General features: G+C 42.9%; 1 protein-coding gene across 14 annotated transcripts in view; it reads right to left on the bottom strand.

Moving 5' to 3' along the window:
• Window positions 1-25,308, bottom strand: part of LOC112117081 (DNA-binding protein Ikaros) — a 78,405-nt gene extending 53,097 nt beyond the window's left edge. For all 14 annotated transcript variants that reach the window (XM_024214942.2, XM_024214927.2, XM_024214928.2 and 11 more), the window contains exons 1-2: window positions 25,269-25,308; window positions 16,579-16,692 (exon numbers count right to left, since the gene is read on the bottom strand). In XM_024214942.2, coding sequence (XP_024070710.1) covers window positions 16,579-16,692; window positions 25,269-25,308 — 154 coding nt within the window. The remainder of the gene's footprint in view (window positions 1-16,578; window positions 16,693-25,268) is intronic.
• Between the last annotated feature and the right edge of the window lie 304 nt (window positions 25,309-25,612).

The following is a 25,612-nucleotide window of genomic DNA, read 5'->3' as shown; positions in this document are numbered from 1 at the left end:
GCACTGGAGAAAGCACAAAGGGGCTTGTTTGAAAATCTAACAAGTGGGCAATAGAGGCTGGCATCACTGGCCAACTGAAGGCAGGAGTACACCTTTCAATACTGAATGAGAGATGACTGGTATAGTGGAGATAAGCCATAAAGGGCCTTGAAAGTGAAGACAAGTAGTTTATGTTTGATGCAATAGAGAAAAGGGAGCCCGTGGATGGATGCAAAAAGAGGTGTGATATAGTCAAAGTGACAATCTAGGAGAATGATCTTTACAGTAGCATTCTGAACTGATATGAGCAGGGCAAGACTGCATTTGTCAAGGCCAGGGAAAAGGATGTTGCAGTAACCCAGTGGGTTTAGCTGAACAGGAACAAAGTACTCTTGTTCCGGAATACAAGTGTCCATACATGGAGTTATTCAGGAACAACTCTGTGTGTAGACAAACCAGAAGCAACCCAGTTAGATTCGCAGAGCCCAGTGTGAGTGTTTGGGGGCTGGCCATTAGAAAACTATCTTTTTACTTGTAAATTAAGCAAATTTGACCTGGAAGTCACAGACAAAAATATGGAACATCTATTTTTACACAGTCACTTTTTCTTATATAGAACTGCATTTTAAGGCTATATTTTCACATGAGCCTTTGCGATTAGATGCCCGACTCCTTTGAAATTCTCAGTCATTATTATTATTTTTATAATATCAAGTAGTGCCTGGAGCCACATTGGGCTAGGCGCTGTACAAACGCACAGCAATAGTCCTTAGCCTGGAGGGCTTGCCATCTAATTGGACAAAAGATGGGACATCCATTTCTTCTTTTGACCACAAATGGAAACAGAGTTCCCAGCAAAGTCACTCTGAGCATGCACTCATGCATCTAAGAGTAAAATGTGGCTCTCACATGGTCCCAGAGGGGAGACAGAGGAAAACGTTAAGAGTTTCATTTTCTCTGGCTCATCTTTTACATCAAACGAACGTGCAGTGCCTGTTAGTACTGCAGGAGCACAGCGCGCTGTGGGAAACCTTCCCAGCAGGTCTTGTGAAATTGCTTCTGCTGATGCAAATGTGCTATTTGCTAGAGCTACCCCTAGCTATCTGATGAACTCCCATCATATGCCTGAATGTGAAAAACACAACCCACAGCCCAGAATGTGTGGATCACTGTGTTCTCAGGAAGTACGCAAGTAACATAAGTACTTGCGCTCTGTCTCACTGGCGGGAGGTTGGGGGGGGGGAAGATCACACAGCAAACACCAGGTCTCACACAGGAAGGCTGGGGTCTGCTTTTTGCTCAACTAGCCTAGGCTTTCAGAAGTGCTGTATTTTGCACCAACCTGTAGGCCCTCTGCATGTGTTGGAGGCGGTTCCTTAAATATCACACTCATTTTCTGGGACTGGAGAATAGAAACGTTGTTAACTACTTCTGTTCAGAGTTGTTCTTTATTTTAATTGCTCTTTCATATTCAATTGCTCAATCCATTATTGAAACGTCTCTTAGGTTATCAAGCTAGAAGGCATGCATCAGCTTTTAGTGGAAAGTGTATATCAAACAGGAGATACAAGATATTGTATCTGTATTTTCTATGTGATTGTTTTTTTCAACATGATACGGATATCCCTCTGTTCTGAGGAAAAGATGCCTCAAAAAGTACTAGTGTGCATTACTAAATTTTCTATCACATGATAAAAAAGTAAAAAATTAGACTTAATGATCGGAAAAATTATATGCTAAGAGCTGAATATTCTGAACTAACCCTTTAAAGTTTCATTAACTTGCCCTTCTGTCTCTCATAGAGTCTCTACTTGATTGACACTCTAGGTAACTACTTTAAGAAATAAAGCACATACACCAGTCAGTGAGTTAGATTCTGAGTTTGTGTACACTTAGGGAATAATCCTGTTCCCACTGACGTAAACTGCACAATTATCCTTCACTTCAGTTGGGTCCAATACAGGAGTGTGGCACCGCTTCTGACGTAGGGCCGTATCTTGCCCTTCCACCCATAAACCCTACCTGTGGGAAGGAAACAGGGCACCAGGAAACTAAGTGCAGTGTCCACCAACAGCTACTCTCTGGGGCCTTGGAGATGGCAAGGGCTAAACCTATGAAGTCATGGTATCCATGGAGAACTCTGTTCCCAATCCCTTGGATCCTAGGGAATCCTTGGGCTGTTATGCAGGCTTCCACCTTCAACAGCACAGCTCCCTTGGGAGTTATGCTGCCATGGGATGCCCTCCATCCTCTAACTGTGCAGTAGGTGCTGCAGAGAGGATTCTCACGGCCTGGTTATCCCCTCACTTACACTAGTATAACTTCACTGACTTCAACAGAGTCACTCACTCCTGATTTACACTAGTGTGAGTGAGAGGAGAATCAGGCTCTCAGAGTTAATGCTGCCATTAATGACTAACTTAAATCCATGCAGCAGAGTATAGTGCTCAGAGTTAAGAAGAAAGAGGGACTTGGCGGGGGGGTGGGGAGGGGAGGACGGGGTGTGCAGTATCCTATGTTGATTTTGTTCCTTTCATTGTAAGACTTTTCTGGCCCATTTTATTTTCATACTTCCCTCTGTTCATGGGCACACTGTGTTTACACAACCTGTGAGAGATGCAATGAATACAAAACTAAAAACTAAACATATTCTCCCCAGCTCCTGCCCACCTCCCAACTGGAATTTACACTGCTAGCTCTGTCCGAGTAGAAGGGATACTGTCAAATTAGCAGCAACTAATCTTTTCCTCTTCTGTGTTTGAAAAAATCTGTTTTGTTATTTGTATTTATTTTGCAAAATGCATACTTCAGTGCTCTTTGTTCTTTAAAAAATTGCTAGAAGCCCTGTCCTCAAGAGAAATCCTACACCAATAAATCTGTATATGTGTGATTTGATTTTAAATGTATATAATGTAGCCCTGTGTGTGTGTGTGTGTATTTACATATATTTACACAAACACGGAATAGTGTTTCTATACATAAGTATACACATGAGAAATAGAGAAAGTACTTATGCATGATGGAGTAACATACAGTGGTTGGTTGGGAAACACTGCTGTTTCAAGATTCCAGGAGGGCACCATAAAAAACAAATAAAAAATAAATAAAGACGAGGATTTCTAAATTAAAAATATCTCAGCACTGGCCCTATAATACCAAAGGCTCAAACTTGTACTGTATAAATCAGTCTCTTTCATAGCATGGAGGGAGACCTGTTAATGTGTAATTACAGAACTAACAAAATGAGACATTTCCTGTACTGTTTTGCAAGGAGTAACAAATTCCAGTTAACACCACAATAAGCCCATGATAGGATATCAATTTCACTAGGATCTACTTGCAACGCTGTGGTAAGATTAAGCAAATGTGTTCATACCACAGGTACTACCTCATTACCATTATTTATTCCATGCCTTCTGCATGTGATGGGCTCCAAAGTTATTGAAATCTCCTGTTAGTGCATTACCATTTGTTATATTTATTTCTACAGTTATGTGTTCAAACAGGCAGCAACGAAACAAAACAGAGAAGTCCAATTCCCACTTCATTTTTAGGACAATGTTGCTCTATACCCTGCAGTATAAACATGCTCCAGCAATCCCCTTAGTTCAACAGCCCTTTTCTAATTCCAGCAAAGTGATATTTCAGTGATAAAATTGTTCAAATTCTGGGAGAAAGGCTCAGTCCAGGTACAGAAAGGAAAGTGCAAGTGTCCTTGTGATACAGTAGTATGAACTAACCATGGGGGAATCCTGCAGTGCTTAGTCAAAATTCCCATGCCAGCCACTGCTTCTTTGGTTTCCAGTGGAAACCTGAGTGAGCTGTGCACCCACAGTAACCAATGTACGGCAGAAGCATGAGTAGAGGAATGTGGGGAGGGAGGTCAGGGGGGTCTCAGATGAAGCAAAGTGATTGGTAGTTGGCTGGCTCAGGCCAAAAAATGAGCAAGGCTGGCCAAGGTGGGGACATGGCCAATTCAGTGCATTCCCCAGGCAGCCTGCACCACCAAGGCTCCTATGAAACCCAGCTGCAAATCAAAACTGTTCTCCCCAGCCAAATGTCTGCTCTCTCCCAAGTGTGAATCCTCTCAGGGCCCACCTATAGGCAGTAGGGTAGAATCCAGCCCACTGACCTCACAGTAAGAAGAGTAGGATTAGACCTATCAGTTTACTTTTAGTGGGGATCTCTTTAATACACAGGAAGAAAGAAACGCATGGTTCTTCTCTGAAAAGACTCTGTCATGTGGGCAGACTGAAAATTTGTTTATAAGCTGTTCCACCTTGCATTTAGCTGTGATGCTCAGAGTACCTTACCCAGACCTGAAGAAGAGTTTTCTGCGACTCAAAAGCTTGTCTCTCTCACCAACAGAAATTGGTCCAATAAAAGATATTACCTCAACCACCTTGTCTTTACAAAAAAGAGACTGTCCCGTGTGAACGGAGCAGGCTTAGCGATATTCCTTGGCTGGCAATGCTCATTTCAGTGCTAATGAAGACTTTCCGCTTTAACATCAACTACTGATGCCAATTGCAAACACTGAACCATATATTTACCACAGGAATTACATGTCCATAACCCTGTTCACACCACACGGAGATGCAAATGTATCTCGAAAGGGAAAGGATCAGCCTTTCACTCTCCAAAATTGTGCCAGGATTCAAAATTAAGACACAGATCTCCTGGCTTAAACAAAACACAACAAGAAGCAAACATTTATAAGTCTGCAAGTTCACATCCATACAAGTGGGGATGTTTGCTGCTCACAGCCTGTTGCAAATACAGGATGATTTTAAATGATGAAATATGGACAATAAATATTTCCTCTTATATAAATTGCAACACATGCTGAAAGCATCTCCAAACTCACCTAAAACATACCTTTCATTTCACTAGAAATTTCTGTTAGGTTATTCCCTCAAATTCTAATTTCTGTTAAAGCTCCTTTTTAAAAAAATAAATAAATAAAAAGGAAGGCTCATCTCTTTTCACATAATAGTCCAGAGCAAACAAGGTTACTGAAAACTTTGTAAGAGCAACTTCCTCAAAAGATATATTTTCCAGAGCAGAAAAAAGGGTAGAAAATTTGGCTTACAATTTAAGTTCTACTTACACGTTTTAGTGAGTACATGAGTCTCTTCTGCTTTTAAAACTCTCTGCTAGTTCACTTTGGAGAGTGGAAGAAAAATTCTGACTAAACTGGGGAGCGCGGGAGAGGAGCAAAGGTGACAGTCAGCAACCAAAACTTGGATTTATTTAAACATCTCTGCTCAATAGGAAATTAATGGCAAATTAGCTGTCTGCTTTATAAACAGAATTGTCTACATATCCAGAGTAACATTTTCAAAAGTTCCTAAGACCTAGAGCCTCAAAGGTATTTAGGTGCCTAACTCTGAGTGATTCCAATGGGAGTTAGATGCCTAAATACCTTTGAGAATCTGGGCTTACGTGACTTGGGAGCCTATGTCCCATTTTCAAAAATGACATAGTTAGGCACCTAAATCTCATCAATTTCAATAGGAGTTAGGCCACTAGGCACTTCTGAATATCCCACTAGGCATCTTTAGGCATCTAAATACCTTTAAAATTTGGTCCTAAGTCACTTTTGAAAATATTATCCCTAACCTAAAAATGTAATCGAAACAAGGAAATAGCAGCAAACTAAAAAAAAAAAAAATTGAGTACTATCCTGATATTTAGTTTTCCCACACATGCATCTTTACAACATAAAATTCTGTCCTTGTGGGTAGGAGTGGCAGGGGGAAGCCTGTAATGTTATGTAGAGCATGTGCAGCTTTTTATTGCCTGCTTCTTCATCTTCTATCTTATTCATTCCAGAGTGTGTATACTTGAGGTCAGAGCTGGACTTTCTACAAGTTGTTTCCTGAAACCATGACTGTGGTGAACAGGTTCCTTTTAGCTCACAGGTCAACTGCCTGTTCTCTTCACCCTATCTCTATAATTAAAAGACTCATAAGTTTGCAATGAAAAGAGCAAAAAGTGTGCTGCTAGGAATTCAACCTTCTGCATTCATTGCACAATTTCCCTAGAAGGATCGATCTTGATTAGGGTTGGAGAGGACTTCAGTTAACAGAATTGGAAAGATCCAGGGACACATCTCTGTCCCACTGAACTCAGTGAGCTTTTGTTATGGACTTTATTGGATCAAGAATTTAGAAAAGGAAACTGGAATAAATAAATTAGAGATTTAAGGCCTGCCTACATTAGGGAAATTTGCACTGGTGCAGCTACACTGACATGGTGCACTGGTGCAAACCATTAATGTAGACACACTGCCCTGGAGCAACTTATTGTAATACTGGTGCAAGTGCAAGCTCCATTTTGCGTTGGTACAGCACATCTATATTAGGGGTTTGCATCAGTGCAAGTACACCAGAGCCAATGCCCCTAATGTACACAAGCACTAAAGGTCAGATTTTCAAAGGTATTCAGGCCCCTAAAGATGCAGCCAAACACCTAGGGAGAGTCTCAAAAGCAATGGTACTTAGGTACCTAGGCACTTTTGAAAATCCCACTAGGCACCTATCTGAACTTTTAGGTGCCTGAGTACCTTTGAAAAATGGCCCTAAGTTACGCAGTGCAACGTTAGCCCAATATGCCACTAGAAAAAGCAGAGTGAGCAGTTAGATCCAAAGCTCAGGCAACAGTTGCTCTTTGCATTATGGCTTAGACCAATCATCTTCTCACTTTGGCTACAACCCTACAGCGTGCTCAGGTTTAGTCAGAACTTGCACATGCGAGAGAGCGAGTCTGAGCCAAATGGTAAACAATAAATAATAAATATAAAAGTGTGTGGACCTGAGACCCATCCAAGTTCTCTATACACAGTCATTCCCTTAAAATAACCTGAGGTTTAGCAAGCTGTCACAAAGGTCCTCCCCAGTCTAAAATCTACTCCCCCACATCCAGCAAAAACCCTACTTGTCTGAGCTCTGCTGCAGTCATGGCTGAGATCCTGCTAGATAATTTTAACTCCCCAGCTAGAATGGAGCTTATCAGAGCAGAAGAGATGTGCTTCATAGATAAAAAAACAACTTCCTTTAACCGTAGATTAGATCAGCAGGCTCAGTATCCGTACTTAAAAGCCACACAGCTATGCACGCTGCTTGTCTCCAGTTTTGCCAAAGCTCACTGCTCGCTTAGGTCTTGTCTACACTACAAAGTTTTGATGGCAAAAGTTATGCTGCTTTAAAGTGTTTTAATTAAAACCGCTGTTGCATGTCCACACTAGCTCCTTGTGTCGGCAGAGTGCATCCACACTAACAGCTCTTGCATCCACACAGAGAGCAGTGCACTGTGGTAGCTATCCCACTGTGCAACTGGCCAGGCGGGGGGTGCTTTGGGAAGGGTTTGCAAATGCCTCATGGGGCAGGTACAGCATCACATGATGCAGGTTTCTCAATCCCATCGTTCCAGGGGCATCCTAGTAGATTGTCAGCCCCTTTTTCAACTGGAGGGGGGTGGGGGAGGGAGAGGAGAGTGGTGTGTCTGGGGCAAAGGAGACAGCAGGCTGACCGTAGGGGGAAGGGAACCCCCACCCAAGTCAACCCCCAGCTCTGCTCTGCACAGCAGTCTCTCCAGAAGCAGCCTCCTCTGCCTGCCTGCCTGCCTGCCTATGGTTCTGTGATTCCCTCCGAGTTCTCCCACAGCCTCCTCAGCTGCGGGGAGCTGCATCCTGAGAAGCTCTGTGAGCTCTCCGTGCTGAGGAATGTCAAAGCAGCACAGCAATGTCTCCTGTCCCCACTCCCCGCTGCCTGCCACCCTATTTTTAGTGCAGGGCAGAAGAGGAGCATTCCACATTAATGATTTGCTCTTTGTTCCCCCAAACAGAGCAGGATGCTCAGCTGTCAGATACTTCCCTGAGCTTTGAAAGGGCGGGAAGGGGCATGCCTGCAGGGCAGCAGAGATCAAAACAGTGAGCAGAGCAGTCAGGGCAGGCATTGTGGGATACTGGTGGACAGGAGTGGCGCCAGGGTTTTTGCTGCCCTAGGCGGCAACGCTCCTCCTCAGTAATCGGCGGCAGCGCCTCCTCTGAAGCTGCGTTCTCGGCGGCGGGGGTCCTTCCACTCCGGGTCTTCGGGGCACTTCGGCGGCGGGTCCCAGAGCGAGTGAAAGACCCGCCGCCGAATTTCCACCGAAGACCCGGAGTGGAAGAAGCCCCTCTGGGCGGCCCTGGTTCTCGGCGGCGTTTCCGCAGCCGCTTTTCTTCCCGCCCAGAGGAATCGCTGCCGAAATTCCGCCGAGGGCGGCGAAATGCCGCCCCCCACATCCTGCCGCCCTAGACGACCACCTAGGGTCGCCTAGTGGAAGTGCCAGCCCTGCTGGTGGAAGCCAGTTATGTCGACAAAACACACAGCAGTGTCTATACTGACGCTTTGTTGCTTTAACTTGCTGCAAAAAGCTTTATGTCTCTCATTGAGGTGGTTTTATTTTACCGACAAAAGTAGCTTTGCAGTGTGTACACCTCCCCTGTTTTGTTGGCAAAAGATAGCTTTTGCCGACAAAACTTTGTAGTATACACAAGGCCTTACTTCCCACTGTGAAGAAATAACACTCGGACCGTTTTGTTTTTCCCCTGGCATAGCAATGACATTTACTAGTGGACATTTGCACTGCCCTCAGCAATGCTCAGGTACCCTTAAAATGGCATCAGTTCTACAAATTACACAACTTGGGTGAAAAAAGAAAAAAAATACCATTCCCACCCAGAATGTTGTCGTGTTTTGGGTAAAGAAGTCATCCCTCCACTTAAAAGATAAAGCATGAAAAAGCTGCTTGTAGAATATAAAGTATTATCCTATTTAGGATAACTTCTGGTCTCAAGGAAGTCTTTGAAGTCAAGTGGTTATACCCAAGAGCAGAATTTGACACAGGTTTTATGGTAGGTTTCAGGCTTACTTTCCACAGTGCCCTGTGTTAAAGTATTTTATGATAGGGGCATAGCAGTGACCCGTACGATTAGACTACCTAACATTTGCCATTATAAACGATTCATGCAACTTTGTTTTGAGAAGTTGTCACGCCATTATTTTTAGCAGGCCTTTGAAATGTGACAGGGACATAATTCTGGGTTCAAGGAACTATCTTTCACTGGCCTCATGGAAATCTGTACCTATCTGTCTGCATTTATAAGCTGCTGAAAATAACCATCACCTGTCTGTGTTGCACAGCTTGTTTTCAGCAGCATCCTTCAATATTCCATTAGCCCTCCACATCCATCACCTTAGTGCCTCACTTCAGCAGTCCATATAAATATATGTGTAGTGCACAGTCTCATTCTATCCAATGGGCAAATAGAATTTTTGCCAGGCTGATGTATATACGATGCATCACATACACCCTCCCCCCACTTCTGTGGTAATGATATTTGTGTGATTTATCATGCACTTTTAACAGTCCTTTTTGCACTCTGCCCACTAACCCATCTCCACCCTATTTACTCTAATATACAAAAACCCTGAGCTGTTTAATTCAGCCATATTTTTAAAAAGAACAACCTCTATGAAAATATTTCCTACTTTCCTCTCAAATGTGGAATTTCCCACAAAATCATACTGGCCAGGGTCCAACTGCAGGCAATACTCAGAGCTGCTCCAGTGACAGTTTTAAGGTCCACTATCTCATGACTCCTCAATGGAAGCTTTAGCTCCTATGAGAGGGGAGATTCCCAGCTTCCCTATTTTAAAAAGTTTCTAAAACATATTGGTTATCATTTTTTTTCACTCCGTCAGAAACCTCTTCAGCTGGATTTATGATACTGCAGAAATCTGGCTTTATTTTGGAGATTTAATAGAGAACTTCCAATACAAACATGCAAGTCTCCCCAAAACATTTCTAAAGTAGTTTTTCGGTTACATCTTTGGTGCCTACAGAATACACGAGTTTTCACCAGCACTTATTCAGGATGATTCACACAACTCCCTCAGCGCTTTGCCAGTCATGTGAGCAACATGGACATCCCAAACTGATGAAAGTGAACCCTTTAAGCCACACTTCAGCTTTATATTCACTCTCTTTCTCTCTGAGATTTTACACACAAAAGTATTTTATTATACATAAACAGCACACACCCTTGTTGGCCACCAAAGTCCAACTGGATGAGACTGATTGGGTGACCGTAAAGAGTTTAGTTCTGTTGCTCTCCTAAATGCTTAACAGTTTGGGGCCCACAGTTCCACTGTCAAAATAGCAATTAACTGGACAGAGTAATATGGACTTATCGCAACCAATTGGACTGTGTTTTGCAATCTCGGGTGGTGCACTTCCCCTTTTGTTTTCCTGCCTTGTCTCCCTCTTTTTCAGCAGCCTTCTCTCACTTTTTCTCTGCCTGCACTCACCTAGTTGGGAGTTGCCACAGAACTATTTTAAAGTTGAACTGTAGTAGCTGGTACCTTCAGACACCTGTGTACCCTAGTATCCTCTTTCCAGGTGCTGAAGTGCTTTAGGAGAAATAAAAGATCATGGTATCCAGGAGTGAGAATCCTGGTATGCACCAGATCTAAGAAGATGGTAATACAAGTGACACCTCCTCTGAATCACCAAGACACGTGGAATAAAGGATCCTAGGGATGTGTCAGAGTCCCAGCGATACCAGGTGCTGAGGTTCAGTAACTGAGCAGGCTCCTACTGAAAATGAGGTGTGTGGGAGGGAGGTAACATCAGCCCTTTACCAAACTCAAATTAGAGGAGAGAGGAATAGATATTGCTCTCCCCTTCAACCCCCCCCCCCTATTTTTTTTAAATGGGTTGAGAAAACTGACTGGAGTTTGTAGTTTACAGTAAAAGCCATCATGCCTTAGGTTAAAAGAGTGATCCCCTCCTCCCCCCCACACCCTGTGACCTCTAAAACCTGTGACTTTGGGCATTTTACCTTACAGTCTGTCCACATTTCAACCCGTGGGGGAGGAGTTTTCCCCACTCCCTCTGGGAAGGAAGAATGGTCTTGTGGTCTAAGAATTCCAAACCCATAGCAATCACCAGCTACTGAGCTGGTGGCCACTTTTACTTTTGTTTACAAAGCCACTGGTTCTCTTCGCTGCCCCCATTCAATTCTGAAATGAATGTTTAAAGCAGCTGCTGTGAGTAAGCAATATGGATACCCACCTTTAGCAGGTAGCTACAGTTTCAGAAAATTTGTGAGCCCTGGGCCCACAATTTCTTTTTTGTGGCCTCATCTAAGCTCGGAATTTGCCTCCCATTTCAGCCATCAGTGGCCAGCCATTGATGTAGGCACACTTATGTAAACTCTAACGTAGACAAAGGAAGCTTCTATTTGAACTGGTGGAAATGAAGGTAAGTTACACCAACGCAAATGGGGGCTTTACTAGTCTATTCTAGGGGTTTGCACATCAGTGGTACGCCACAGATGACTCAAATCAGGGCAAATTCTCAGGGTGAGAAGATCTTAAACTGTAACTGCCTATCAAATGCAAGGAGCTCAGCAGTGACAATTCACAGCAGCTGCTCTAAATGTTTATTACAAAACCTGAATGAGGGCAGTGGGAATGGGAACCAAACATTCCAGGTCAGCTTTTTAATTAACAATTAAACATGGGAAGTAGGACTATGCATCTATGCAAGGTTATAAAAAACACTTATCACCAAAGGGTGTGATTTTCAAAAGTGCCCAAGGCCCAGATCCTCAAACTTCCATTGAAGTTAGGAGCCCAAATATCTTTCAGAATCTGGGCCTTATGTGACTTAACACAAGTCAGTGGCTTTCTGAGACTTGTGCTCCTAAGTCATTTAGGCACTTTTGAAAATCTCACTTGTGGTTTCTAGGAGTAAAGATCCTGAAACTCAGAGTAGGTGGGTCTGGGTGAGCAGAGCAAAAAGAAAAGAAAAACGGTTATAGGTGCCAGATCAGAACAAGAAGGAAATCTAGGGTGGAGAAGAAAGGCAGGAAGGAGATTTGGTAGACCGGGCAGCAGAAGTAGAGGTTGAAGGAGGAAGCTATTCAACCTCACAGTGATCCAGGAGTTAGATGGTAAAGAAGTTGGCAAGCTGATCAGGAAAATAAAATGACTTAAATTATGTCCCCTGACCCTCTTTATTGGTGCTTTGCTCTGCTGGTTTAGAGTATTCTCAGAAGCTAGTGATGAGTTTACTTCTGCATAGAGTATTTTCAAAGCTGCCTGTCATTTTCACAGACAGAGATTTTGGTTGTCTCCATTGTTGAGTGTTCATCTTGAGGCACGTTAAAAGGGGCCTGATTTTTTTATTAATTGCTGAGCACTAACACCTTGAAATCTGGGTCCCATCATGCTGATTCAAGTTGGACATAAAAAGACTGATGCACTCAAAAATCACCAGTCACTAAAGAAAATCTTGGCTGGTGAATTTTGTTCTGTTACAAATCAACTGTACCTTCACTTCTCTGAGAGATGGTGGCGTATGAACAAGAATGTATTGTGTATACGTGTGAAAGCACCTGCACAGTGTTCACCAAAGGAAAGAAGAGCTTATGTGGGGCATTTCCCAGGCACCTAGGCTCATGTTTGTTGATCTATTGTTCTTTCTCCCCGTTCTTGTAACCACGTGCTACCATTCACACATGTGAACAGGACAGACCAGTAAGCATTGGCCAATCTATGCAGCAAGGACTTCCTGTCAAGGGAAAAGAGTTTCAGTATGTTCCCTTTTTAGCAGGTCTGCAGCATAAGGTTCAACACTCAGGTTAGCATAGGAGGAGGTGGGAGAGGAGATTTTCAAAGGCACAACGGGGAGTTAGGTGCCTATCCTTCTGTCTAAAATAACTTATGTTCTCTGATCTTTTGACCTTTAAAATGCTAAATGGATGAATAAAGGTCACTGACTTTCTGAGGATGGGGTTAGACGTTTCATTCAGTGCAACTACTAATCTGACTAAGCAAGCAGTCCATTTGGAACATTTCAACCTCAGGGATAGGTATGTCATCCCTTCAAGATTTCTCAACTAATGTTACTAGATCATGGTGGACAATAGTTACTCCTTCCATTTAACCAAATAGTAATTTCCATTGTCATCTCCAGTTGGCTTATGTTTCAGCTACACACACCCACAATTCTGGTTAACAATAAATGCTACAGGCATGTGGTAAGGAGAGAATTGATCTTCTAAGGGGTTATGGTAGAAACATAATCAGAGGCTGAAATGCACTAGAATGCACAGGGTATTCCCATTGCCTAAAGAACCAGATAGAACAATGGGAAAGTCTTTAGGAGAAAAATGTGCCTGGTCCTCTTTTTTCATATGCATCTTGTGTAAATTACCATGACCCACAAGTTCTCCCTCTACTGCAATGTGTATATAACTTGTGGGTCGTTACAATAATCTGCTGTCCACGACCATCTCCCCCTTTCCCCCAAACTGCCTTCCATGGTCATCTTGGTATTTAACTTATGACCTCTGATAATACATAGAGAGATAATACATAGATAGAGGTGTAGCAATGACTCCTTTAATGTGCAATGTAAGGAGTTTCTACACTTCTATGCCACCGTCACAGTGGTAACAGGTTCTTCTCCTAGCTGTCTAGCAAGTTTTATGGTCCAAACATTGTAGTATCTCTGCTATTGCATTCATTAAACCTTGACTGACATTAAACTTTTTCTGGCTGGGGGAGCCACCTTATCAAACCAAAATGTCTCTGGAGGCCATATTTCACTGACTTCGTAAAATGCATGCTGCATGCCAAGCCTTGCTAATGGGAGATGAAAGTCATGTATTTAACTCTGACAAAGATGGAATGATAAACAAAATGCCTCCCTGTTCAGCTGGAGGGACCCTGAAACATGCACTGATAAGTATTATGAAAGCAGAATTAGATTCTCCCTTATTATGAACCCCATTTTTACTTTTTTTTTTTTTTAAAAAGGTAGCAAGCAGATGCATGTATTATACTTCAGACAGCACTAAGATTGTGTAGAATATGGGGTAGTTCTGAAATTGAGGCCTTTTAAACAGGAGAATGTAATTTTCAAAGAAAAACTATGGTTAGCTCCGGGAGAAAAGATTATTAGAAAGTTTGAAAGCAAATCCAGCTCTGGGGGTCTAGAGAAATAACGTAAGTGTTGGATTCAGTGGCTATAATGAATAGTGCCCAGACAGCACAGTATTGCGAATTGTCTTTGTTGTTATATAGGACAGTGCATCTCTTCCTTGCAAGAATGAAACCCCTGCTACCTAAGTAGCCATGCATGGTACATGAGGGTCTTTGAGCAGCTGTAGAAAGATATGCTGCAGTCAAGATGATGAAGACCTGTTTTACCACTGGGATCCTATGAGGACAACAGATATATTTCATTGTATAGGAAACCCAGGAACACTGTGTTTGTTTTATAAAAACTCCCTGTAGATATGTACTACTTTGCAATCTCACTACAGGCGTGCTGAGAAGAATTGCACCACCAGCAAAGGTGGGTTTAAGCATGGACCATTTTGCATAATCTGTGTGCGGTTAAATAAATTTGATGTAATCAAAATATTGGCTGTTTTAAAAGTTATCTATATTCACCAGTTATTTGATTAGGAGGTTTTAAATCAAGATTTGAATATGTTGTAATGGCAGGTTATTGTGGGGGAGTGATAGGTTCCGTTCACTGATCATGTTAACAAAGATATAAAGGCCAACATTTTCAAAAACAGGTGCCTAAAGTTAGACTCCTAAATTCATAAGTGGCCTGATTTTCAAAACTGCGGAGTGTAACAATGACAGATCCCAGTCGTCGGCGGGCGGGACTGAACCTGGGATCTCTGGAGCGTAATACATGAGCCTCTACTGCATGAGCTAAAAGCCATATTGCTCTTTGCTAAGGCTGTAGAGCAAACTGATTAATCTCTCTCTAAGTGGTCTTGGTGCCACTAGATGGGACAGAACACCACAGCTGGAAGTGTGTGGGTTACACTGAGCACCTGTACTTTTTTTTTTCTTTTTAAAGAGTCAGACCACTTATTTTAGGGGACCTAATTATGGCTTTAGGAGCCTAATTTTATGCTCCAACTTTTGAGAATATTTGCTTAAGCGCTGAACAAAATCAAGACTCCCAAGGCAGTATTGGGCTGGTGGTTCTATTCACTGCTTCGCCCCTGCCCTGCGGGGTCAGTTTGGGGGAGCTATTTCCCCTTTTTGTGACTCCTCTTCCCCTCCCATCCTTTGTGTGTCTTCTCTGTTTAGAGTATAAACTCTTCAGGGCAGGGACCCTCTCAATCTTTTGTTTATACAGCCTCTTGCACAAAAATGGGGCCCCATCTCTATTGGGGCCTCTAATTGCTATCATAAAATAAACCCTTTTCTGGCACCTCTGTTTATCCAAATATCAATGGCATTTTACTAACCCCCAGTGTTGGCAGACAGACAAGGAGGGCATTTTAATATTTATTGCCTTTTCCTAACAAAAGGGACATTTCAGTCTTTCCTGGTATTAATCCCAGATCTGGAAGACAGAGGAAATGTTGATTCTATGGCTCTGTAAATTCCTTCTGAGTTGGCCACCCTAGTGGAGAGAAGCAGCAGCACAGGTATATTTGAATATTTTACTCTATCAGAGTAAATATAGGCACATACGTGTGTCAGCCAGCAACAGACCCAATCCTTCACACTGGGCTGTGAGTTAATGATTCTGCGCTTGTCTACACACTGCATTAGTCCACAACAGACAGGTGTAAATTCTAGTGTGCATTAGCATGTTGCACACTAACTGTGAACTCTGTTGGCATGCACTAAAACTTCCCTAGTGCATGTTAACATAGCTCCATTCCAAACAGTACTACATTAATGCACAGTGGAGGACTTTTAGTGCGTGCCAGGAGGGTCCACATGGGCCAGTTAGTGCTCAACACACTAGTGCTCATTAGAATTCACACTTGTCTTGGGTGGATTAAAGCACGAAGCAAGCAAGCTCTTAGTCTAAGAAGACGTATCAGCACTTTGCAAATCAGTTCTGGTTCATGATTAGCTGTAAACTGATGGATTTGGCCATTTTGCAGATTACACAGGAAAGAGAAATTCAAGTGATTTTAGGGTATGCACAATAAAAACAGCAAGAGTCATTGCAGAGCAGTCTGTAAAAAGGTTGGACATATATAGCCAAAGAATTTGCAAGTTATGAGCAAACCATATGCTATAATGTGAAATGTTTGAAGAAATCCACCAAGCACAGAGCTAACGTGCTCATGGCCAAGCTAATGTTCAGATCAGAAAACTGAGTGTTCCACGTGTTAACAAAATTGGAGTAAGCTTTATTTTGCCTTGGAACCACGCACTTAATCTATTACTGATCTCTACAGCAAAACAGTTTCCTATGCAGAATGAGAAGGGTTTCATCTCCTTGAGGGAGATGCATGCAACCAGTCATGCTTTAGAAACTAGACAAGTGGCAGGATCTTTCTAGTTCCTTTAGGATGAACTGGCCTGCTGGCCTGCAGACTGCATTCCCCTAGGTGATGGCTGGGGGGAAAGCACTGAACAACCTCATTGAATTACCATCTGCTAAAGGGGATGAAGAGACTCAAGACTTCCTAGTATACCAGTCAACTATAGAGTATTTTGTTTAATACTATGGTGACTAATATTTCTAAACACAGCAGACCAACCATCTTACCCAAAACTCTATCATTCTTCTGCTGTCCTCCTGTACTGGTTGAAAGGTCTTCTGGTACAGGCATGGGCTCATCTGCATCATCTGGGACATCACTTATTGGAGGACTTTCCTTTCCTAGTCACAGAAGAATAAATAATAATGTAAGATTAATAATATTGGGTGGAATAGCTAAAACACTTACCAGGGACCCTAGCCTGCTATCCTCTTGCATGAAAAGCTCCTCCTGCAGTGGGAGGTATATGCATGGAAGAACATCCTTGCTAGATTTACTTTACCCAGAACATCAAGGGACTAACTTCTTACTTTTTTCTCTCGATGCTACATGAAGATAAGTAGATTTTTGCTCTGGTGCTAGCACCTACGAACAGCAAAACTATACTGACAAATTGTCTAAATGCTCTAAAAGCTCTACTCACAAATGACTAGGGTCTACAGAAGGGGTGGGCAAACTTTTTGGCCCAAGGGCCACACTGGGGTATGGAAATTGTATGGCGGGCCAGAAATGCTCACAAAATTGGGGGTAGGGGTGCGGGATGGGGTGAGGCCTCCGGCTGGGGGTGCGGGCTCTGGGGTGGGGCCAGAAATGAGTTCAGGGTACAGGGGGGGCTCTGGGTTGGGGTCCAGGGGGGGGGGGCGCGGGGGGGGGGGGCTCTGGGGTGGGGCTGGGGATGAGGGTCTTGGGGTACAAGAGGAGGCTCTGGGCTGGGATTGAGGGGTTCAAAAGGCAGGAGGGGGATCAGGGCTGTGGCAGAGGAATGGGGTGTGGGGTTGGGCTCAGGGGCACAGGCTCCGGGCGGCGCTTACCACAAGCAGCTCCCGGAAGCATGTCCCCCCTCCGGCTCCAAGGCACAGCCAGGCGGCTCTGCGCGCTGCCCTGTCAGCAGGTGCCACCCCTGCAGCTCCCATTGGCTGTGAAACGTGGCCAATGGGAGCTGCGGAAGGAGCAGCGCCTGTGGACAGGGCAGCATGCAGAGCCCCCAGGCCACGCCACCGCGTACTACGTAGGAGCTGGAGGGGGTCGAGCCGGGGGAGGGGAGGGGTCATGCCGGCTGGAGCAGGACAAACCCCCGACCCCACTCCCCGGCTGGAGCTGAGGGCCAGATTAAATGGTCTGCCAGGCCGGATATGGCCCATAGTTTGCCCACCCGGGCTTACAGCATGGCTTCACTCTTAGCCACAGTTCTCACTGGCTGGCTCACAACACAGGCTTAAAAATGGCTTGGCCCTACAAGATGCTTAGTTCCCTCAGCTCCCAGTGACTTCTATCACTCAGCATCTTGCATGATTTGGCTTGCCAGTGCACTGCTGCCAGAATCAAGTACAACCCAACATGGTACTGCTTTGTGTTTTGTGATCTCTCGTTGGCAAAGTGAAACAAACCAATAGCTTGAATACAAGCTTTTTGCAGTATAAACAAATCAGGTTCCATAGCAATTTTTTAAATTAAAAAGGTAACATTTCAGTTCCAAATGCAAAACATTTCAGAAAATAATTCCACTCCTAATTACTGCACTATGACAGATGGGGAGGTTTCCTGTGTTGATTTTCATTCACTGTGGGCAGGACCGGCTCCAGGGTTTTGCCGCCTCAAACGGCGGAAGAAAAAAAAAAAAAGTCGCGATCGCAATTGTGATCGGCGGCACTCCGGCGACAGCTCCACTGCGCCGCTTTCGTCTTCGGCGGGAATTCGGCAGCAGGTGCTTCCCTCTGAGAGGGACCCACCGCCAAACAGCCGGACGTGCCGCCCCTTCCCCTTGGCCGCCCCAAGCACCTGCTTGCTGGGATGGTGCCGGCCCTGACTGTGGATACAACACTGTTGTCTAGTACTACAGCATGCATTATCCTGCCAAGAGGCCCTCTTACAATGGCTTTAAACACTATGCGTCAAATTCAGGCCTGGTGTCACTCTACTGTAGCCAATGGAGTTATCTAGGAGATTAATTTAGACCGCCATTATTAAGAGACAATTCTTTTATCAAACAATAAAGAATGAGATAGACAATGGGCTGGATTCTGATCTCACTGATGTCGGAATAACACCACTAACTTTACCAGCTTTAATTACTGAGGGCCTTTTATGAAGATCATCTACAAGTATTTGAAGACGGTATAGAAAGGAAAGTGCTGCTAAGGACTTTGTGGCTACATAACTAGGTATAAAGAGATTAAATTTAAAAGGGAAAAAAAAAGAAGTTGACTTAATTTCTTATTGATGAATTTATCAGATTGTACAACAGTCTCCCAAGGGACGCAGCAGGAGCAGCATCAGATGAATCATTTAAAACTACGGTGGACAAAGAACTTCAGGATAAACTGTGGGGATTAATCCCCACACTGGCAGGAGGACAGACTATATTATATGGGTTAAAATGTCTTCCACATTTATTTATGGAGATATCCTATCTCCTAGAACAGTCCTGAAAGGTCAGTGAGTCTAGCCCCCTGCCTTCACTAGCAGGACCAAGTACTGATTTTGTCCCACATCCCTAAGTGGCCCTCTCCAGGATTGAACTCACAATACTGGGTTTAGCAGGCCAATGCTCAAACCACTGAGCTATCCCTCCCCCCAACTTCTAATTCCCATCTCTAACTTCTATGGTATTTTCATAAAGAGACAAATAATACTGACTAGATGTGGATGCTCAGCTGAAGATGGGTTGGGTAAGGGAAAAGAAGGAGCATGAACTCAGAGCAAAAAAGAACAAAGCAGGAAGCAAGCTGATTAAAATGTTGTTCCGATTATTATTTGCTCAGATCCTTTGTGCAGCTAGCCCTGTAATTTCCTTCACTACTTTACAGACTTTAAGGAACTTAAGAACTGCCAACAACTTTTTCACGGCAAGTCACAACTTGCCAAGCTGAGATGTATCTTACAGAGAGTGGGGTAATATGGTTTAAACATTTGAGCTATTTAAAAAAAAGAAGAAGAAGAAGAAGAAGAAATTTAACTCATGGGCGAGGGTCATTCCCAATCAGAACCAGTTTCCCTAATCTTAGATTTTTCTTGGCAAAATGGCTTAAAAATAAATAAATCAAAAGCCACTTGCCAGTTTCAAGGCCCTATTGTGCTCTCCATTACTCCAGTTAAAGCCCACATACTTACTCTAGATTTGGGAGAAGAGCGATTATAAAAAGCATCAGGCTTGTGTTTCTAAAGACCAGTTTAAATAGGTAACTGCATACCACATGGAATAGCAAGCATAAAATCAGAACTGTATTCCTCCCCAAAGTTAGGCATCCTACCTCCACATCTTTAAAGGAAGCTTTTTGGGATTCAAAAAAAATTTAGAAGGCCAAGCACTTTGGCAGTTTACTGTAAATAACCAGGTTTGCCAGATGGATATGGATTGCTGCTTGTTTAGTTTTACTAAAGAATGGGGCCAGACACCCAACTGGTGTAAATCAGTGGACTTCAGTGGAGCTGATTTACACAAGCTGAAGATCGAACACACTACTTTGTTTGAGGAAACTCCACTTTGCAAACTTTGCTTTAATAACTCTTGTCACAGAAGCTTGGGATTTCTTCCCACCGCACATGATAGCACAATCCTTGTATACGAAAAGACTGGGTAAAAATAATAGTTTTAAAATAGCTATGTTTGTGGAGCTTTTTCTCTTGGATTCCAGAGCATGATATTCTTATTTCATGCCTTAACTACATCTAAATTGTTACACCCTGATAAATTCACTACTGCATGGCAATCTTACAGATATGCAATCTTGCTAACATTTCTTGCAGATGGATTTAAAAATGGAAAGGGGGAAAAGAAACAGTTCTCCATTTAATTTCTTACAGGCATGTCCAGAATAACAACAGATGTAAGGGATGTAATTGTAAAGCTAGTAGTGAGCACTGGGACCATTTGTTAAAATGTCACAAAATTATAGAAGTCCCACACATTTACTCCACTCTTATACATAGTTTTGCTCAAAGTGTGTGAAACACACACACAGCAGTCTAGCATCTAGGTGTAAATTTTGTTTTTTTAAAACAGCCTTAAAACATACCCTTGTTTATAAAAAGCTTTAGAGGGAAAGCACAGGACTTCTGGGAAATCTGAAATCTATTCCTGGCTTTGCCACTGAGTCATTGGGTGACCTTGGGTAAGTCACTTAAGCCAAAAATTTTAAACTTGGATGCCTAAAATCAGGCACCCAAATCCATATTTAGGCTCTCCAAATAGGGTCTCAAATGCCTAACCCCTGACACATGTGTGAGAGAATTGTAGCATTAGGGCCCAACCCTGCAGACTGTTTATTTTGCAAACTGAAGGCCCTCAACCTCTTTGTACTTCAGTTTCTCCATCTGTAGCATGGGAATGATAGCACTGACTACCAAACAGGAGTTTTGGGAAACTTACAGAACCAATCCAAGAATGTTCTGAGCATTTTTTACTCCCAATGAAGCCAACGAGCACAGAGCTGGCTCAGCATCTCCACAGAATTTTTTGACGCCTCCGAGGTTCAGGCCAGAAAGGTGCTTTAGAAGCACTCAGTATTATTAAAAGTAAGAGAGTAAATGTTTTCTTTTAGAAATACTGGATCTTTACTTTTCTAGAAACTAATATTAGCTAAAAGAGCTTCTGAAGCTTTAGGGTTATTTTGAGTGGTAACTCTATGGTCACTTACACAGTAATGCAAGAAGAAAGAAATAAGATTGTCTTGACTGAAGACTAGAAACCTAATTCTCCTTTCACTTATGTCACTTTTAAACTGGTGTAAAGTCACTGAGATTGATGAAATTTCTCCCAATTTACACTGGCTTAAGAAGAGAATCAGACGCAATGACTGGAGCTAAATGCAGCTAAGCCGATTTACACCAGCTGAGGCTCTAGCCTGCCATGTCAGAAGCAAAACCTTTTTCCCTGTTTTCTCATCAACTGGCAAAAGTTGAGAACTACAAATAGTGGTTCCTTGGGGAGATCTTTGTGTGATAGTGGTGAAAACATTCACACTGGTCTTTCATTCTCCCTCAACTGTTAGACCCAATCTAGAACTGAAAAAAACAGCAGGATAAACACTGCTGGTTAAGTGAGATATTATCTGTGTTTTCTGATTCTCTTGTATGGGCACCGGATACGGTTTGGTTAAATGTATGTCAGCTCTCTCTTCATTTCAGAACTGCAACTGCTTGCCTCATGAAATATCACTTTCAGGAGAAAAAAGGGTGAACTCTGAGCTTATCATAGAGCATTTTGGTTCCTTTAGGAGCTAGCAGTGACCGAATTCCAAGAAGTGGGAACATTTGTGTTGCAAACCCAAAGGGCCTGACTCTGATCTCACTTATGCCCATTTTATGCTGTGTTGGTCTGATTCTCCACTGACACACCTTGTGTCCGTTACAGCTATGCAAGTAAATGGCTTCCAAGTGCTACCATTCTGACTTGACAGGGCTCTTACACCTACTTTACAAAGTATGAATAACTATACCAAGCGAAAGGCAGTGGCACATCTAGCCCATTGGCTCAGATTCTACAGTGGGGCTGAGGAGCACTAGGCACAGTGCAGGAGAAGAGTACCACGGTATTTTACAGCTGCAGTTATGACCCCTCAGTCCTGGGACTGTACAACTGCCAAGCTTGTCCCCAACATATTACAGCAGCCTTGCCCTGCAATTATGTCCCTGGAAGCATATGGCATCCCCAATAGGGCATGATTCCCTTCATCCCATGCCTACTGGCCAGCAGAGCTGGCCAACCAAGCAGGGGCGGTTCCAGGCACCAGCGCAGCAAGCGCATGCCTGGGATGGCAAGCCGTGGGGGGCAGTCTGCCGGTCGCTGTGAGGGCGGCAGTCAGGCTGCCTTTGGCGGCGTGCCTGCGGGAGGTCCGCCGGTCCCGTGGTTTCGGTGGCAATTCGGCGGCGGGTACGCCGAAGACGCGGGACCAGCGGACCTCCTGCAGGCGCGCCGCTGAAAGCCGCCTGACTGCCATGCTTGGGGCGGCAAAATACATAGAGCCGCCCCTGATGGGAAGGAAATAAGTAGCACCCCTTGAAGGGGTGTAAGCAGCATGTAACTGCTCCTGTGAGCTCCAGAGAGCATTCTGCCCCTGCCCCCCCTCCAAGCTGTTTTTCGTGGCATGAAAACTAGGCCATGCTACTGTATGCAGCATCACATACTCAATAATATCAGATAGAAAAATAAGATATTGAAATGATTTATTGAATCAACAGTTGACCTGTGGATGATGTCACCACCAACATCAGAATACTTTACTCGTATTAATGAGGGCTCAGTCAAGTATTTGTGGGGGTTAATCCAGTAGGCTGTTGCCTTTGGAATACTGTGTGTGCACACAGCTCAGATCACAAATGAAAGCAAGTGTAAGCTATTCTGTGGCCATTTGATCACATCACCAACACAACTAACTGTTCAGCAGAACTGACAGTCTCTGCTCCAAGAGAGCCCAAGAGTCAAAGATCAATGGGTCACTGGCACAGCAGAGTGGGGAGGTTTATGCAGGGCATTTGCTGTTGGCAGATTATATCAGGGAGCTAAAATTCACCTCAGAGTCCACTTTTTTTAAGAAAGGAAAATCACCACCAAAGAATCTTACTTATTGTCTCACTTATTGTCACCTAAGGATGCTGTGGAAATACTAGAAGTGGTACCAATCCTTCAGCAGTATTCCCCTCACTTAGAAATACTACTGGAGTTCCCTTCAAATCTTCCCCCCAAGGAAAGAGGCAGAGAGTGTGGCCTCCTAACCCATGAGTCAAAGCAGCCTCCCGTCCCCTAGAGAGCTAGCCCACAATACTGCTCCTCCTCACAGCAGCATAGCTTGTATGGGAGTGATGCTGCCTCTGGCCAGCCATTGCAAGAGGGAGCAGATGTGGAGTTCAAGTTAATGCTATTTTAAGCACCATAACATTGGGTGTGGATATCCACTAGGATATGTGCTGCCATAGAGGCAGAGAATGATACAACTGTCTCCAGCCCCCCTGGAACCCAGCAGAGCCCAATCCCCATGAGGCACCCATGTACGGGATTGTGCAGCACACAGAATCATTGAATTTGAATTAGAACACAACTAAAAGCTCTAGTCTAAACAGATCCTAATAATTTTGTCTATATAAGGAATACAGGATCTGTGCTCCATTGCTTTTCCTGTTGAGCAGTGTATGTGCCAAACTATACACAGATAGCAAGTTTTTAATTATTTCAATATGCAATAAAAGTTTGATGCTCAATATATTTAGTTATAATGTAAAGATGATGATGATGATGATGATGATGATGATGGATTATTCGGGGGAAATCAACAAACCCATACAGAATAGCTGAAAATTTTCTGTTGAAAAGTGTGATGGAAAATGGCTTTTTTTTTCCCCCTCTCAAAACAGAATGTTCCATGGGACACATCCATTTTATTTTAATCTTATCAGGTTTTCATCTAAAATATAAAAAAAATGTTTTTTTATTTTCTGATGAAAACTCAAAAAGATTTCTAAATCTTTTTGAAAAAAAAATATACATATATATATATATATATACATACATATACACACACACACACAAAATTTAGTTCTGCATATATATAATTTACTTTTTCATTTTTCCTTCAAAATGAGATGAAAATGATATTTACAGTTTTCATCTAATTTTTTTCAGGAAAAAATGTCCTGACCATCTCTATGGTCCAAGGCCATTTTATGATCACATACAGCTGTTCTTTAGGTACTGATCCTCCAAACACTTGTGCACATGTTTAATTTTAACTGTGACAGTTGCCCGTTAAAGTGAACCACCTGCTTAAGTGTCTGCAAGATGGAGGCCTCAATGAACAAAGGTGGCCTGTTCTAAACAGCATACTAAAAGTGAAAACTGGAAGTAATTTGCCATTACTGTTGTCAAATATTAGGGAACCTATGGGGAGGGCAAACTATATGGCTCCTTGAGACTAGAGATGGAGCACTATAGTATTAAGAATAGTATTATCTTGATAATTATATTTTCAGACTTGCCAAGGGACCAGTTCTAACCTCAATGAAGTCAATAATAAAACTCCCAATGGGAGAAACACAAGAAGCCAAGGGCCTGTAGAATCCTAACTATGATATTCATAGGGCAAATTTTAGAGGCCTAACTCTTCCAAGCAACACTTAAAGGTTCTTTCAATGCGTTGACACCTTGGAATAAAAGAGTTCTGACCCTTAAAGTCTAATGCCATTGGTGCTATGGCTTTTACTATCTACCCAGATATTTATCTAGCCAGCCTTTATTTCTTAAGCCAAATTGCATTATAAGAGATTTGGGGGTACGGGGACAGGAGAGATTCCATAAACCTACTTGGTGAGCAATTTTTTTTAAATTAATATTTTCCCCTCATGACTGAAGTTTACTTGTCCTGAAACCGGCATGTACCAGTCAATCTTTTGTCCATTCCCCCGTCCCCCCCAAATACCCTCCAATGTGAGTCTGACCATGCTTCAAGGATATATTACTGTAGGTTTAATACAAAACTACTTATATTTTCCTTGGCTTCGTTATTTATAAAGTTCCTTTTAAAAAAGTCTATGCACTACTAGGTTTGATATTAAGTGATACCATTAATTATGTCCTGCTTTCCACTCTGGCATTACAAAAGATCCAAAGCAATTATAATGACAATAACAACAACACTGCACTCTGGTACAGAGATTAACAGGAATTCAGGATTTTCATCGTAGATGTATTCTTTAAGGATCTCACCTGAAACCTGAGACATATCTTGAGCCTCATCTGTTTCCATTTTCCTCAAGTAATCTAAGAAAGAGAGGAAGAGCATTAAGTTAATGTGAAACACAAAAAAACAAGACAAAAAGCGTGGGGTGGGGGGAAAGAAAAATCCTTTGCTATTTAACTATGAGATTATCTGGCAAGAATAATGTATTTTTCTCTTTATTTTCCTCCCTGAATACCTGAGTATCAGACTGGCACAGACCTTGATCCTTTTAAAAACAGCATTACAAAGATTTATAAAAATATCATTACAAGCACAGGAGGACCAAATTTGTTATTTATTGTTAATTTCCTACTGCATAATAACCCAAAAT

This window comes from Terrapene carolina, unplaced genomic scaffold, assembly GCF_002925995.2.
Source record: "Terrapene carolina triunguis isolate 2854851 unplaced genomic scaffold, T_m_triunguis-2.0 Scaffold179, whole genome shotgun sequence".
In the NCBI taxonomy this organism is placed as follows: domain Eukaryota; kingdom Metazoa; phylum Chordata; order Testudines; family Emydidae; genus Terrapene; species Terrapene triunguis.
This window is presented reverse-complemented; position numbering and strand designations above follow the sequence as displayed.